The following is an 18,202-nucleotide window of genomic DNA, read 5'->3' as shown; positions in this document are numbered from 1 at the left end:
AGAGAAGGAAAGGCATAAGTTCTGTTTTCGTAAGTTCCTGACTGCAGCGCTCGGCTCTTGGGCTTTGTCAAAGGCTCTTGGTCCGCCTGCCTGCCGGTGGGCATGCGCGTGCGCGCACTTGTGCACACGTCCGCGCGCGCGCACGTGTGCACTTGTAAACACGTGCGCGCACGCGCACTCACTCACTCACTCTCTCTCACCCCCTCTCTCACTCACTCACTCACACAGACTTCGCCGAACTGTGTTGCTACCAGGTACATAAAGACGGTATCCTGCCAGACAGATATCAAGAAATAAATGTACCTGAGTGACTCCATCCCTAAGGTATAATCACAAAAACGTTGAAAATTTCATTAATAGAGTATTAATGAACCTATGCAGAAAAGAGCGAAAGATGAACTAGTTAAAGAGAAGGACTCGGAAGGAAAATGTAATCCCTAACTGCACAGGGGCCAGGAAGATTTTAGTGGCTAAATATATAAAATGACTAGGTGACCAGAGGATGGTAAGAGTGGCAAGAAAGTAGAATGGGGTTCAGGATATTTAGCATCTTCTAATAACTGGCTTAAATTTGTTAACTAATCACCACATACTCATAAGCATCCTCGTAAATGTTTGACCTTTTAAGATGTATTGAATATGTTGATAATTTTGACCTTATTCTTAAAGCACAGGCTCATGCCTTACCGGAAGGTGATCAAACATGAAATCCTTAGGCAGGCAAATATGCTCAATTATGAAACCTTCATTTGTTAGGGCAAATGCACTTTCCCAATTATGAAAATAAATGTGAAAAAGACAGAGTGTTAATTTTTAATAAGTATGAGGTCACGACATGTTTTATTTTCATCTGAGAAAGGCTATGGGGTTCTTTAGATCTATAACTCCTACTCATTTTTTTTAGTCTAATAACTATGTACCAAAAAATGATAAAGAAACTTGACTAGAAAAAATATCAATTCATCATTTTAATATTTCATAACAATGCAATTGGTTTCATTATGTCTATGTATATAATTCAAACTATTGCAAAGAAAATGATTTTAAAGCGTACCAAATAAAATGAGATTCAAAAAGTTGAAGAACTAAGGGCAATTCCAGATAATTATATTAATATCCTCAAATATGTGGTTAATTCAAAGTGATATATTTTAAAAATTTCCTTCAGTATCTGGATAAAATACCTCAGTTTTTACTCTACATGAAATTTGGCAACTGTACTATTTTGCTTCAACTCAGTCTTTAAAAAAAAAAAATTACCTCTTTGTTTATCTATCTTGCCTTAAGAAGAATGTTAGGGAATAGACATTTTGGAAGGCTGGCTTTTACCTGGAAACCTCTCCTGACACAGAAAAAAATTTCTTGAGAATAAATGAGCCATGAAAATATAAACATTTTAATAAAATTTTTATCCTTAATAAAACTCTTATCATGTACCAGAAATCCTTTTGTGAATATTTCACTGAAAATTTTACATCAATCCTGTTTAAAGTGAGCATTATTTTCCTTTTTTTTTTTAAGATTTTATTTATTTATATGAGAGAGAGAGAGAGAGCATGGGGGTAGGGTCAGAGGGAGAAGCAGACTCGCTGTTGAGCAGGGAGCCCGATGCAGGACTCGATCCCAGGACTCCAGGATCATGACCTGAGCCGAAGGCAGTCGTTTAACCAACTGAGCCACACAGGCGCCCCCATTATTTTCCTTTTGTTAAGAGTTGAAAAATCTGAGGCTTAGTAGGGTAAATATGTTTGCCAATGAGGCACAAGGAATAATAGCAGGCTTTGAGTAGATTTCCCATTTAGGATTTTCTTGACAGTTGCATATGGGCATGGAGATTTAGATGTCTTAAATAACAAATTTGCTTCTTTGTAAAAAACAAATGTGAAAAGGTGAGTATGTGTATATGTGTGTTTAGGTGTGATTATGTGTATGAACATGCCATCACTAAGAAACCAAAGCAGCTTTTTAACCATATCCCACGGCAGTGACATATAGTTTCACATTTCATCCTTAAGAGGGTCCTTGGAGAATTGAATCCAATGAATGTTCCAAGGCCAGACACAGTCATAAAATTCCCAATCTTAGACTCCACCAGTATCATCTAACATTAGCTAAGTGGAAAAAAAACAAACGAAAGCGAAGTGATTATCCTATGGATAAATTCAATGCTTCTTATTATAGCAAGACAAAATGTGAAGGGTTTCTCTCTAGTATAATTCAACACTATAATTGAAAGCAAGAATAGGTTTTAAAAAGTTATTTTCTGTTGCATTTTCTGTTAATTTTTCATTATTTCCAACATTTATAAAACTTCAATTACTGGATTAAATTTGACAATGCATATTAGCTTCTTAAAATTAGGATCAAAGACATTATAAACTGTTTTCAACGTTGAAATTTCTTTAAAAGCCAAATACGTTGTGTAATTGGATGAGAACTAAACAAACTACAAAAAAATCTTTTTTTCAGATGGGTACAGAGTAATTCTTTCCAATCACAAGTAACAGGTAATAAACTTGGTCAGGCTAAAAACAAAACATACTGAGCTAACACTACATTAAAATGGCAAAAATGTGGAATATATGTATGCATTTTTATTTTTAAAATATTCTGTTTTATCAAATTTGTCCTTTTTACTGTTTTATCCCCTTTATTATTTGAGCTTGCCAATTTTGAGGGTGAACCATACCACATTCAGGAACAGAGCATATTTATCACAAAAAATCATAGAATAGTGTTTCCCTGCATGCATGTAAAACAATGATACCAAATATGTGAGAGATGTAAAATAAACAGGTTTCTCTTTCCAAAAACCAAGAATTATCATCCAAAAATGTTGTTAGGTGAACAAAAAAATCGACTCACAAAAAATTTATTTTTCAATTTCTGCCAGCAAAAGATTTAAAAACAGAAATCATGAATTTTTTGCTTCAATGAAACTCTTTTTGTAACATTGGCTTTAGATGAAGAATACCCTTAAGTGATGTGTGTGTCTGAATCTGGACTATCCTTCATGATTGTGATAGATATCCGGGGAGGTTTAGAATATTCAGATATGTAATCCCTTAAGGGCACAATATGTACTCTAATTGGCACAAAAATATTTTAGAAACCAATTGAAGACCGTAGGTTTTAACTTCTTGGCAGCATATAGTTGACTTGTTCTAAATAAAGACATTGTTGTTCAATCCCAGTGATTAGAGATGGATCATTGACTTGGGAAAAGCGTTTGCATTCTGAGCACAGGATAAAGAAAAGTACCAAGGGGAGAAAATAACCGTGCTTTACGTCAGGACCGAGTCTAGAATGTACGAGGCCATGGCAGAGCAGGTTTTACAATCCAATTCTGTTTTCTCTCTTCCCGTCAGGGCACCGTGGCATTTGATTTCTTAAGGTTAACATCGCCGACTATCTTATCTGCACAGTACGCAGATCAATAACCGTGTCCCCCTTGTTTAAAGTTGCCAGAACATCAAGAGACGGTGTGGGAGCCAATTTAGTAGCCAGAACCATGATGTGCAGTTTATATTTTTGAAAGAGTCTAAGTTTCAAGCTCATGTGAAGTGTTCTTGGGTTTCTTTCTCTCTTCTTTTGAATGGAGAAGAAAAGCTGGGCTATTGCCATTCCTGCTTTTAAGAGTAAGTAACCATCAGAGGGTCTGAGCTATAAAATACTTAATGGCAGTAAAGACTACAGATCAGCCCCACCAATAGATGATGTTAGCAGCTTGGAAAGCAACCAACCTCTGAAACGAAATGGAAGGTGTGATCAAAAATAAGGAAGCAAAGGGCGCCTGGGTGGCTCAGTTGGTTAAGCGACTGCCTTCGGCTCAGGTCATGATCCTGGAGTCCCGGGATCGAGTCCCGCATCGGGCTCCCTGCTCGGCAGGGGGTCTGCTTCTCCCTCTGCCCCTCCCCCCTCTCATGTGCTCTCTCCCTCTCATTCTCTCTGTCTCAAATAAATAAATAAAAATCTTTAAAAAAAAAAAATAAGGAAGCAAAAATGAAACTGTAGAGCTGTTTTCCAAGGTAATATTTATATGATACACTCTCCAATGAAGACAGAGTGCATTAAAATGATAGAGCATTAGCAAACATTGCCAAAAATATCTAAGAGTAATGAGCATTTCCCTTAAAAGAAGCGAAATCTAATTAAGAAAAATGCAGAAAAATAAAATCTGATGTTTTGAAGCTAAAGAATGCCATGCTGGTCTATGACAATTATGCACTATTGAGTTTGAAAAATTATATTAAAGAATAAAAAGCATGATTTGTCAATCTTTTAACGGCTAATGAAATACAGATATACCTATAGATTTCTGAAATGTGGATATCAAAAGCTAATATCTGTGCAATTTTAAATACTGTTCTTGTGAAACTGTATCACCCTGATGATATAAATCTATTTTGTTCTGTTAGATGAGGCAAGCTTAACCTTCTAACTGACCGACCTTCTTGCTGGGCAGCTGGCTTGCCATACTATGGCCGTCATGGACTTTCAATTGTTTTCACTTTTTAATCATAAACTTACTCAGTTGTTGAGCCCATTATTAGAAACAAAAACATCCACTTTAAATAAATATGTAACTAAACTAAACAAAATCGTATGTACTTCTGCTCAACCAGCCAAATTACCTTGAAAAATTTCAGTGAAATATAAATTCTGTCCTTTACTAGATCTATGCACAATCTTGAAATTTATGTTGAACATAAACTCTAAGTCTTAAATAAAATTTTATAAAAAGAAAATCTCCCATCCTGCTTGAAAGCCTAGCTGTGCAGAGAGTGAGTCACCACCATTTACTTCTTCCTTGATATTCACTGTCATCTGACATCGAATACATTCCTAGAATGTAAATGCACATACTCACCAGTGGGCCCAGAGCACAACCTTTGGCCGTGCATGCTTGGACTCTGAAGGAATGTAAGCTCCAAGGAGCAAATCCATAAGCATGACAGCTGAGTTCTGAGGAATTGTGAATTAATATACCATCCAGATATAGTCCATAGCTTGTGATAACACCTAGGAAGACAATAGTGGACCTTTAGCATGACAACCAGACAACAGCAAAGAATGTCTTAAGAAAGCAAACACTTCTTGATGTGATTTCTAATTTCATGGAATTACTGAATCACAGTGTCTGGTATTTTCCCTGGTCTAAACCCTGTCTCTTTCCAAAGGATAAAATAGGCATTAAACTCTTAAATATCAAACTGTTAAGCTAATTAGTATAGAGGCAGAAATAGAACCCAAGAGTCCCATTATGGGACTCTTCCTATTACATCATGTTACCTGCTATCATTTGTGTTCCAGATCAAACATGAATAAATTAAGTACATTTATAATTTGTATTGCATTCTAAAATGATATCCTTGATAGATGTGCTCTAGAAGTCAAATGATCTTATTTCTTAGTACATTATACGTTACTCAGGATGTGTCAGGCACTGTTCTAAGTACCTGTTGTGTGTGAACTCCTTTTTAACCCTCTCCTAGCAGCACCACCAGAATAGAGGCAGTATTATCATTATTTTATAGATGAGGAAATTCAGGCAAGACAGGTAGGTAACTTGCTTGAAATCACATAGCTGGCCATGCTGGAGTCAGGATTTGAACCTAGGAGGTCCGGGTCCAGAACCCATGTTCTCAACTGCAATATTATATAACCTAACCATAAACACCTTGCACAAATTGCACAAAGTACATTCATGAGACACTCATGAATGGGTTGGAGAAACTATGATTTACTAGTTTTAATGATCAACTAAAATTTATTTCAGAAGGAAGGTTATGTGTCTTTTCATGAAATCAACTAGGACAGATATGAGAAATTAAATAGTTGTTGAATATGATCATTTGAATTATGCAATCAAAATATTTTCATTAAAAGGAAGTTAAGGATCTATGTTCTCTGGAATTACAGAATCCCTAAACTGATCAAGCATTGAGAAATAAAACTTTGCCTATATGCTAAATTGGAACTTCTTTCAAAGTAAAATTAATTTCACAGTGGCTGTTTAATTGCCTCTCTGTAGGATCCCCAAGGCAATCATGACTCTTCCTCACTTGTGTATTTCTAGAGCTTAGCACCATGCCTAAAACATAGTAGGTACTTAAGATATATTGATTGAATGAATAAATTAATGAACACACAGCAGAGTAAAAATATCAGCATCCAAACTAGAGGGAAAATGTAAGGCTACAGGAAAAAGAGATAACTTGCTACCTGAAATATGAAAAGAGACTTGGTAAAAAGATGATATTAAAAAATAGCTCGGAGATAGATTTGGAGAAGGAATGAGTTTTGAAACAGACTCTAGCAAAGTCAAGGTTGTCAAGGAATTCAGCTGGCTTCCAAGAGGCCTGACTCTTAGCCTGGGAACTCCAAATGTGGTCTCATTAGTGTCCTGAAGGAAGGTCAAACCCTCACCCATCATTGCATTAGGGATAACATTCCTGGTAGGACCATGACATCAGGAGCTTTTTCCCGAGTGTCCCTTCCTCCTAGGAGGAAATTACTCAGTTCCAGAACCTGCTCACAATGTTTGGCAGCACCATTATCTGCAAACTTATAGAATGCTGCACTCATTGTCAGGATATCCTTTACAACACTGCTTTGGATTTAAAAATCAGTTTATAGCAAAACAAGTAAGGTGTGAGTTACCGCCGTAAGAGTTACTCATTTTATGATATACCTCATCAACCCATAGCCTAAGAGACTGCAGGAACAGCCTCCTGAAGCTCACATTATGGCCCAGGCTGGGTGATAACACCTGTGGATTTAGGGGTTCCTACAGGATGCTTCCCCTGATTTGAGCTAGGGGCCAGTATTTGGTGCTGGCTTTTCTGTAGTGAGAAATGTGGAAATGGGAATCAAGAGAAGGTAGTCAGAGTGTTTCCTCTTAACTATTACACTTAATAACCTACATAAAATATTTTTGCTTTCTCTAGCCACAAAGAGGAATACTTATGTTGTGGGCTGCAAGCAAAGTACCACTAAATTAGAAACAATATTACCTGGCAATTTGGGATCCTCATGCAACTATATCAACAGGTAAGAGAAAGGTTACTGTTTGGAAGAGAAATTGGCTTCCTGCTGCATGCTGACACTAAGCACATAGACCCTTCAGTAATGAAGGTTTGGGTTACTTTACTAGGTCAAAAATCCCAAATAGATGAGCTACTGGCTGAGGGCAAATATATATCAACTGTGGCCTTAAACTAGTTACGGAAATGAGAATTATAGGTGTTATTTCATGCTTTATTTCTTTCATATTACATAAAGATTTGTTTATAGTAACTAATTTTCTCTCCTCTCCTCCTTTTCCCTACTGATTTATACAAAGAAAGTTAGTGGGTATTAATTTTATCTTAGCTTTTAAGTTACAGGATATCTAGGTAGGTTGTGTCTAAACTCAAGGGGAATGAACCCAGATGTGAATACAATGACAGAGGGTAAGAGTTTCATTGTACAAAGCACAGTGGGATGTCAGGTGGAAGCATGCAGTGATTATTGCTGGTCATGGAAAGTAATGGAAGGAAGAAGCATGGGCATGGGTGCTGAATAATCTGGTTATTCATCCAATTCATCTACCCACAGCCCCACATCCACACATCTATAGTCTGCTCTGTGCGCTGGGCTTAAAAGCCCATCCTCTATATTTGCAGCCCTCTGGCTTGATGGCTCCCTCTTGGATTTCACCAATAGGAAACACTGCAAGGTGGGCAGAAACAGGAAGACAGAAAATGTCCAATTTTTAGCTCCAGAAGCTGAGGCTTTTGCTGACTGTTGTGGTCAGCAGAGGGACAAAGCAGCTGTGGCCTCAAGCAGTCCCAGCAGCAGAAATGCCTCTTCTGCGTTTCCAGCTTCTTCAGTACTGGACTCTGGGTGGCCCTTTAGCACGGGCTGGGGCACCGCTTCTTGATGGTTGAAGCATCACATCAGCAAATCCGGCAGCTAGCAGCAGCCGAGGCCGACTCAGAAGCCAAAGACCAGGGAAGTTAGCAGCTCTCTGACAATCACCTTTTTTGTTTCTGCAGCCCTTTCCAACACATTTGTAACCAACCCCTTATATTAAATATAGGCTGTCCTATATTCCTAGCACATTTTCTGTTTCATTAGTTAGATCCTGGTCAGTGTATCCTTTAGGATTAAAGCTGTTCTTAATCTCAGGAAACAAACTGAGGGTTGCTGGAGTGGTGGGGGGTGGGAGGGATGGGGTGTCTGGGTGATAGACACTGGGGAGGGTATGTGCTATGGTGAGCACTGTGAATTGTGTAAGACTGTTGAATCACAGACCTGTACCTCTGAAACAAATAATACATTATATGTTAAAAAAAAAAAGAAGATAGTAGGAAGGGAAAAATGAAGGGGAGGAAATCAGAGGGGAAGACGAACCATGAGAGACTATGGACTCTGAGAAACAAACTGAGGGTTCTAGAGGGGAGGGGGTGGGCGGAGGGGTTAGCCTGGTGATGGGTATTAAAGAGGGCAGGTATTGAATAGAGCACTGGGTGTTATATGCAAACAATGAATCATGGAACACTACATCAAAAACTAATGATGTAATGTATGGTGGTTAAAATAACATAATACAAAAAATAAAAGTAAAAAAAGCTGTTTATATTTGAATGAGCTAATACTTTTTTTTAAAAGATTTTTTTTATTTATTTGACAGAAAGAGAGACAGCGAAAGAGGGAACACAAGCAGGGGGAGTGAGAGAGGGAGAAGGAGGCTTCCCGCTGAGCAGGGAGCCCAATGCAGGGCTTGATCCCTGGACCCTGGGATCATGACCTGAGCCAAAGGCAGACGCTTAACAACTGAGCCACTCAGGCGTCCCGAGCTAATACTTTTTATTTATTTATTTTTTGAGCTAATACTTTTTAAATAAAGCTACTGCTCTATCTTATTTTCCTTGATGAGGATAACTTTGTATAGCTTATCTTTTAAGAGCAGGTCTATTTCCCTCATTTCCAAATTTTGGGGTAAGAGTATTTTACTGTCATATAGCCCTTTGGCTACACAAAAAAAGTACAGCTGCCAACTTTCTCCTTTATTCTAGTAAGACCATCTCTGATAACTCTGAGAATACTTATAGAAAGTATTCAGTTTAATGCCATTTAATACTCAACACACAAAAGCACAGATGAATTAAAACTAAGAAATGAAAGATATATAGTGTAAAACTAAATAGTCACAGGAAATTTAAGAGAAGAAAAAGGATAAAATCACAGTCATAATCATGATAAAAAGTCGTGACGTGCCAGGCACTCTGCTAAGCAATCATTTAATCCTCAACAACAACAACAAAAAAATCTTATGTGCAAATAATGTGTTGGAGAAGCTCTTAAAGAAATTGTAAGACCCTCAAAATGCTATCTACTTGACCTGCTTTTCAACAATGACATAGAAAATACCCAAATCAATATTTCCGTTTTCTTACGTAATTGGGGAACAGAGAATTTCTTTTATGCTAGGATTATGTGCATAATATCTCATTTATCTGACATATTGGGAAATGACATGTTTCATAGAAGTTAATTTTCGTTATAACTAAATCTCATTCCTTAAGTACAAACTTTAAGAATCTTAACCATTTTTAAAGGAAATCTTTCTAGAAAGAACTCCACAGTACTCACCTGTCTTCCCACACAGATTATAATGAATATAATTGAATCATCTTGTGATGACTCAAACCGTGCATTATGGACATCAAAGACTATATTCTCTAATTCAGTAATACCCTCAGGGACTGATGAGATCTAGGATACTTGCCCAGGTTTTACCCATCACATCACTCAGTGGCTATACTTAATCCATTCTTACGTCTGCTTTTTGAATTCTCCTTCCTCCCCCAGTGACAGTCTCTCAAAAGTTTTTTCTTTGTTTTGTCTACCTGACTTTAGCAAGTCAACCCCTAGCAAGCGATGCTAAGAAACTAGATAACCATGACATCCAGAACTATGGATAAAGAAATAATAGTTACTACAAGAAGGGCTTAGAGTAAGATGAGTACACGGCAAATGAGCTGAGAATAAAATTAAGCGAGATTTGTGACAGTTAATTCAACTGCTCAGAAACTTTTTAGTATCTAGAATGCATCTGAATGGAAAGGTGGGTGAAACTGAAGCCCAGCCTTCACGCGGGTGAGATCGCACGCATGCACGCATGCGCACGTGCATACAGAGTAACCCAGCATTCTGTAGGTAACCACTATTTGACAGCACTTGTAGGAAGTGCTAAAAGATCAATTATAGATCTAACTTGTAGAATCCGAGTGTACACTGGGTAAGTGTTGTCTAACTTTAAATCATATTGGACACTCTCTTCTCCCTCCCCCACCGTACCAACTCCACTGAGTCATGTAAACTGTACCTTCCCAATTGATCTTCACCCATCACCATACTCATGGCCTCCTAGTCCGTTCTGCCATCACCTCATATCTGAGAATAATAGCCACCTACATGTTTTGATGCATTATTCATGTTTTCATACAATTCATTCTTCACACTGCAGAGGGCCATTTTTCAAAACCCATATCTGAACATGCCACATGCAATCAGTGATCAATCAGACCTTCACTGAGTACTAGCAAGATGAGAGTTCCCCACCCCAGGATCGGGAAGCTGGGGTCAATGTGAGCACGTTGTGAGGGTGGAACAGACTCGTGATGTTGATCTCTCTGGGTTTCTGCCCTTAGGTCCAGGTCTCACCAGGTAATCACCAGATCTCAAAGTCAGGCCAAAGTGGGATACCACCGTGGTTTAGAGCTGGTGCCTACATTTGCCACAAAAAGGAGCCTGAGACAAGAGCAGGTATTTCCTTTGATCTGGTTTGGGCAAGGCCATCAGCTGTATAATCCAACTTAAGGACATACAGTCAAACTTCCTGGTAAATTGGTGGACAATAAGAGATACTATTTGAAAGTAACAATCCATTTCTTACCAAGATATGCAGGCAGATGTCATAACTTTTCATTAACAGACTTTTTAATGTAAATAAAATTAGTATTATATGAAATATTGTACAATTCAGTTCCAAAAACATACATTTAGTAAATAACAAGTCTAAAATATGTATTAAGACAACAATTTGCATTGACCTCAGATTCCCAAAGTGTGTAACAAAAACTAAAGAATTTCCAGTGGACATTTTAAGTGAAGCCTAAGGAGGCACTTTCCTTCTTTGAGTAGACTACAGGACATGTATGAATAGGTTTAAAAAAAAGTAAAATGCGAAGTTCTTAAAATGCTGTGTAAGTATTTTTGAATTTTAAAACACTTTATTATTAAAAAATGTACTGAACACTCACATTGAGCCAGATGATAGGCAATATGTTTGATATGAGTTATTTCCATTAACTTTAACAACATCAAGAAATAAGAAGTGTTATTTGCCTTGTTACAGAGTTAGGGGAACAAACTCTTAGAGAGGCTAAGCTATTTCCCAAGGTCATACAAATAAATATCAACTCAGGCTTGGAACCTGGCAATCTCATCCCCCTACCACCACCGCTCCTCTTATTCATCTCCAGCCTAACTTTCTTTGCTAAAATATTTAGGAATTCCACTCAAATTAAGAACTGATGAACACATTCTGACCCTACAAGCAATTACGTTGAGCATAACAAAAAGCTTAACATATATTTATTGGAAGTCAATTCCTGAAAGGTACTTTGGGGGATAGAAAGAATAAGAAATAATATCTGTCTTTGTGGAAGTAAGAAAAGGGTTAAACACAGGTCTAATTAAACAATTCAAGAGTTAAATAAAAGTGATAAGCACCACAAAAAATTCATGCCCAACAAATGGTACAGACATACAGGAGCTTCTAGCAGGGGGCAATCACTCTGGCTAAAGTGAGTCCTAAAAGCTTTTTAGAGCAGCCGGGGCTTCTGTACAAAGCAGCTGGGTCTTCCATAAAAGGCAAAATGTGAAAAGGCCATGTCTCAGGAAGACGTTCCTGGTGGGGAAATGACATTTACCAATGCCTGGAAGCAAGAAAATGCAAGGTAGAGTAAAGACATCCAGAATAGATCCGTATTCTGTTGTTATTGTTGTAACTGGTGAAAGCCTAATAGAAAATAAGCCTTCAAAAGGAGGTTCAGGGGTGCCTGGGTGGCTCAGTCGTTAAGCGTCTGCCTTCGGCTCAGGTCATGATCCCATGGTCCTGGGATCAAGCCCCACATCGGGCTCCCTGCCCGGCAGGAAGCCTGCTTCTCCCTCTCTCACTCCCCCTGCTTGTGTTCCCTCTCTCGCTGTGTCTCTCTCTGTCAAATAAATAAATAATTTTTTTTTTTTTTTTTTTTTTTAAAGGAGGTTCAGACCTTGAATGCCACTCCAATGGTTGGGGATTTTATGATGCACAGGAGAACCATGGACATTTTTGTGTATTGATCAGGGCAAAATAAACGTTATATTTAGAAGAATTAATCTAGAGTCACACATGCAATAGACTGGAGTAGGGAAGACCATGGAGGTAGGGAGAAGGGCACCTGAAAATATCAAAAGGAAAAAAATAATTTTTAAAGCCACTTTTTCCTGACTATATAGTAATGAGTTGTGACTGAGGGAGGGATGTGGGAATGCCACATTGCAGCAGTAGTGTGGAATTCTAAGACAGAAATACCTTTAACAGTTTTATATACTTTCTCTTCTTTAATAAAACCGATTTATGATGCTTAGGGCTGAGGTGTGTTAGAGTGCAGTATGGTGTCATGGGTCACTAGTCAGGCAAGAGAAGGGTCTATCCACCTTAGTCAGAGATGGTCTGTGAAGGTAGACATGAAAGACTCCTAAAAGCCTGCTACCAAAGAACTAACTTACCTCTCTACTACAGGTTTCAAAGGGGACTGTTTTTCAATTGGGGGATTAAAAAAAAAAGTCACACCCCTGTTTTGCATCTTGACTGTATCAGTGTCAAAATCATAGTGTGATCCTGTACTGTAGTTTTGAAAGTACGCCGGGAGAGCTGGGCAAAAGGTCAATGAGATCTCTCTGCATAATTTCTTACAACTGCATGTGAATTTTGTATCTATCCCAACATGTAACATTTCATTAAAATGCAAAACAAATACTGTTATGTAGGAAAGCATGCAAGGTAAGAACAGGCAAATGCTTGAAAGTCAGAGGACGTTTATGCTGAAAAATTAACAACACTATTCGTGTTTTAGATCAGGTACCATTCAATCCTCAGGAAAAACCTTGAAGTCAAAAAAAGTTTCAGTTTCCCTTTACAGATGAGAAAAACAAGTTTGAGAAAGACTGAATAACACAGCCAATACCAGACAGCTAGAAAGTGTCAGAGCTATGGGTTGGTGTAACATGCAGAAACATTCAGATACAACAGTGCATAGAACATTACCCTCTCCAACTTCTGTGCACCTATTTTTTCTATGTTTTTAAAATTATGTGATAAAACATAACATAGAAAAGTACATAAAATATGTTATATCTTAAAGATGAATGAAAAAGCGAAAAGCCATGTAACTATCACCAAGGTTAAAAAATAAAATATTGCCAGCGCCCCACAAATCTCCAGCACCCCATGAATCTTCTTATGTCCTCCCTCATTTCAACTCTTTCTCTTCCTCACAGACAACTGTGTTGACTTTTAAAGAATGATTTCCTTGCTTTTCTACTTAGAAATGCATCCGTAAACAATGTAATTAAGTTTGGTATATTTTTAAATTTTGTATTAATAGAATCACATAATATACAGTTTGGAGGGCAGCTGGGTGGCTCAATCAGTTGGGCATCCGACTCTTGATCTCAGCTGGAGTCTTGATCTCGGGCTCATGGGTTTAGTCCCCACGCTGGGCTCCACGCTGGGCATGGAGCCTACTTAAATAAAAGATATGCATGTATTTTTGCATCTTTTCTTGTTCACCATAATAAGCATGAGTCCTATCTGTCTCATTGAGGGTAGTCATACTTCACTCATTTCCATTGCTGTATCGGATTCCTGCACAGCACAATTCATTCATTCTATTGTTGACATTGGGATTGTTTCAACGTTCTGTCTCTTACATCACTGTATCTGTTATCATTTTTGTACATGTGTCCTGAGGCAGACGTGAAGTTTCCTAGTGCATAGATCCTGGAGTGGAATTGTTGGGATATATTCAATTTTGCTAGACAACACCCAACTATTTTTCAAAGTGCATCAATTCCCATGACGACCAATGCATGTGAGTTCTCATTGTTCCATATCCTCAAAAAGACCTTGTATAGTCACAGTTTTAAACTGTGCCAGTATTATATGTGGTAAAATGGTATCTTGTTTTGGTATTATTTTTTATTTCCAACTTATGAAAGAGGTTGAGCACATGTCCTTATGTTCACCAGCCATTTACTTTTTGTTCTTTTGTGAAATGCTTTTTCAGATCTTTCCCCAGTTCACTAGTATTATTATAACAATATCTGTAAATATATTATCATTGACAAAGTGTGTAAGAAAATAATGAATGAAGTAAAGAGTTTGGGGTTAATTTCTTCTAAGTTAAGATCATATATTTTAAATTTTTTATCAAAATATAGTTGACAGGTGATGTTATATTAGTTTCAATCGTACAATATAATGATACAACAATTCTGTAGATTATTACCCAATGCTCACCATAAGTATAGCTACCATCTGTCACTATACAATGCTATTACAATTATTACTGGCTATATTCCCTCTCCAGTTTATTACTGATTCCTAAGAATATTTTATATTTTCCAAATACTCATCTTCTGACAGTTATTTTATGTTATAAATATTATTATTAATTTTTAAAGATTTTATTTATTCATTTGAGCCACAGAGATACAGATAGAAAGAGAGAGCATGAGCAGGGGGAGAGGCAGACGGAGAGGGAGAAGCAGGCTCACCGCTGAGTCAGGAGCCCAATGTGGGGCTCGATCCCAGGACCCTGGGATCATGACCTGAGCTGAAGGCAGATGATAGAGCCACCCAGGCGCCCCTGTGTTATAAATATTATATCTCATTCTATTATTTATCTCTTCGGGTACTTCATTTATACCACATTTTGATGAAAGAAGAGTTCTTAATTTTAGTCACCCTTTTATCATTTTGAATTTACCTAACTATCTCTATTAATCCTATTTGCCCAAAAGTCTCCTTTGTCTGATATTAAAATAGCTACAACAACTTTCTTTTCTTCTTTCATCCTTTCCTTTCAATCTTTTGGTTTGCTTTTGTTTGAGAAGAAAGGGGTTGACAGCTAGTTCAGTGGTCTTCTAGTCAGTCTTGAGGACTCCTGACCACACACCTTTAAAACTTGGTCAGGAAGCTCACATTTTCTAAGCTTTTGTTTCCTTACCCATAAAATGGGGGTCATATTCCTTTCCCTGGTGGCCTGACAGAGTTAATGTGAAAATCAAATGAGTGAGCATATATGCAAGTACCTTAAGAATTAAGTGTGATCTGCTATTCAACATAGTATTAGAAGTCCTAGCCACAGCAATCAGACAACAAAAAGAAATCAAAGGCATCCAAATCGGCAAAGAAGAAGTCAAACTCTCACTCTTTGCAGATGATATGATAATTTATGTGGAAAACCCAAAAGACTCCACCCCAAAACTGCTAGAACTCATACAGGAATTCAGTCAAGTGGCAGGATATAAAATCAATGCACAGAAATCAGTGGCATTCCTATACACCACCAACAAGACAGAAGAAAGAGAAATTAAGGAGTCGATCCCATTTACAATTGTACCCAAAACTATAAGATACCTAGGAATAAACCTAACCAAAGAGGCAAAGGATCTGTACTCAGGAAACTATAAAATACTCATGAAAGAAATTGAGGGAGACACAAAGAAATGGAAAAACGTTCCATGCTCATGGATTAGAAGAACAAATATTGTGAAGATGTCAATGCTACCTAGAGCAATCTACACATTCTGCAATCCCCATCAAAATACCATCCACTTTTTTCAAAGAAATGGAACAAATAATCCTAAAATTTGTATGGAACCAGAAAAGACCCTGAATAGCCAGAGGAATGTTGAAAAAGAAAAGCAAAGCTGGCGGCATCACAATTCCGGACTTCCAGCTCTATTACAAAGCTGTCATCATCAAGACAGTATGGTACTGGCACAAAAACAGACACATAGATCAATGGAACAGAATAGAGAGCCCAGAAATGGACCCTCAACTCTATGGTCAACCAACCTTTGACAAAGCAGGAAAGAATGTCCAATGGCAAAAAGACAGTCTCTTCAACAAATGGTGTTGGGAAAATTGGACAGCCACATGCAGAAGAATGAAACTGGACCGTTTCCTTACACCACACACAAAAATAGACTCCAAATGGTTGAAAGACCTAAATGTGAGACAGGAGTCCATCAAAATCCTAAAGGAGAACACAGGCAGCAACCTCTTCAGTCTCAGCCACAGCAACTTCATCCTAGAAATATCACCAAAGGCAAGGGAAGCAAGGGCAAAAATGAACTATTGGGACTTCATCAAGATAATAAGCTTTGCACAGTGAAAGAAACAGTCAACAAAACCAAAAGACAACTGACAGAATGGGAGAAGATATTTGCAAATGACATATCAGATAAAGGGCTAGTATCCAAAATCTATAAAGAACTTATTAAACTCAACACCCAAAGAACAAATGATCCAATCAAGAAATGGGCAGAAGACATGAACAGACATTTTTCCAAAGAAGACATCCAAATGGCCAACAGACACATGAAAAAGTGCTCAACATCGCTCGGCATCAGGGAAATCCAAATCAAAACCTCAATGAGATACCACCTCACACCAGTCAGAATGGCTAAAATTAACAAGTCAGGAAACGACAGATGTTGGTGGGGATGCAGAGAAAGGGGAACCCTCCTACACTGTTGGTGGGAATGCAAGCAGGTGCAGCCACTCTGGAAAACAGTATGGAGGTTCCTCAAAAAGTTGAAAATAGAGCTACCGTATGATCCACCAATTGCACTACTGTGTATTTACCCCAAAGATACAAATGTAGGGATCCGAAGGGGTACGTGCACCCCGATGTTTATAGCAGCAATGTCCACAATAGCCAAACTGGAAAGAGCCAAGATGTCCATCGACAGAAGAATGGATAAAGAAGATGTGGTATATATATACAATGGAATATTATGCAGCCATCAAAAGGGATGAAATCTTGCCATTTGCAACGACGTGGATGGAATTGCAAGGTATTATGCTGAGCAAAATAAGTCAATCAGAGAAAGACATGTATCATATGACCTCACTGATATGAGGCATTCTTAATCTCAGGAAACAAACTGAGGGTTGCTGGAGTGGTGGGGGGGTGAGAGGGATGGGGTGGCTGGGTGATAGACATTGGGGAGGGTATGTGCTATGGTGAGCACTGTGAATTATGTAAGACTGCTGAATCACAGACCTGTACCTCTGAAACAAATAATACATTATGTGTTAAAAAAAAAAAAAAGAAGATGATAGCAGGAGGGGAAGAATGGGGAGGGGGAATCGGGGGGGGGAAGACGAACCATGAGAGACTATGGACTCTGAGAAACAAACTGAGGGTTCTAGAGGGGAGAGGGGTGGGAGGATGGGTTAGCCTGGTGATGGGTATTAAGGAGGGCACGTTCTGCATGGAGCACTGGGTGTTATGCACAAACAATGAATCATGGAACACTACATCAAAAACTAATGATGTACTGTATGGTGACTAACATAACATAATAAAGATGTCTTGAAAAAAAAAAAAAGAATTAAGTGTGATGCCTGTAAGATGAATGAACTTAGAGTTGTCCCTTCCTTCCAGGGTAAATTAAAACCTTATTTGCTGTGAGAATCTTGCCTTAGACTCTCTCTTCCTATGCTGATCTATGTGTTGTACTGCACATCTCTTGCAAAAAATAACCTGCCCAACTCTCGGAGGCATATTGTAGATAGGTCTGTATCCCCTACTGGTATGCTGTTATCACCCAGCAGTTTCTTATGTGTGTGCTAACTATTTAAGATTCCTCTCTACCCCAATCAAGTCCAGAGAGCACAGTGTGAAAAACAAAACAAAACAAAACAAGTACTTACCAAGTGCTGTAAAATACTTTTTGAAAAAAAATCTGCTGGGTTTAGTGGATTTGGTTTTTGGTAGTTATCTGATTCCTCAGTAAATATTTATGGAGTACCTACTATGTGCTGGACATTGTGTTCCAAGCTGGGAATACCCCGAACAGTCCTGGTTCC

At 38.2% G+C, this 18,202-nt stretch overlaps 1 protein-coding gene across 1 annotated transcript in view; it reads right to left on the bottom strand.

Moving 5' to 3' along the window:
• USH2A (usherin) overlaps window positions 1–18,202 on the bottom strand; it is a 682,897-nt gene that overhangs the window by 304,167 nt on the left and 360,528 nt on the right. The window contains exon 35 of the mRNA XM_032422367.1: window positions 4,871–5,022. Within this exon, the coding sequence (XP_032278258.1) occupies window positions 4,871–5,022 (152 nt within the window). The remainder of the gene's footprint in view (window positions 1–4,870; window positions 5,023–18,202) is intronic.

Source organism: Phoca vitulina, unplaced genomic scaffold (assembly GCF_004348235.1).
Source record: "Phoca vitulina isolate PV1807 unplaced genomic scaffold, GSC_HSeal_1.0 scaffold26, whole genome shotgun sequence".
In the NCBI taxonomy this organism is placed as follows: domain Eukaryota; kingdom Metazoa; phylum Chordata; class Mammalia; order Carnivora; family Phocidae; genus Phoca; species Phoca vitulina.
The sequence above is the reverse complement of the archived record's forward strand: the minus strand, read 5'-3'. Positions and strand labels throughout refer to the sequence as shown.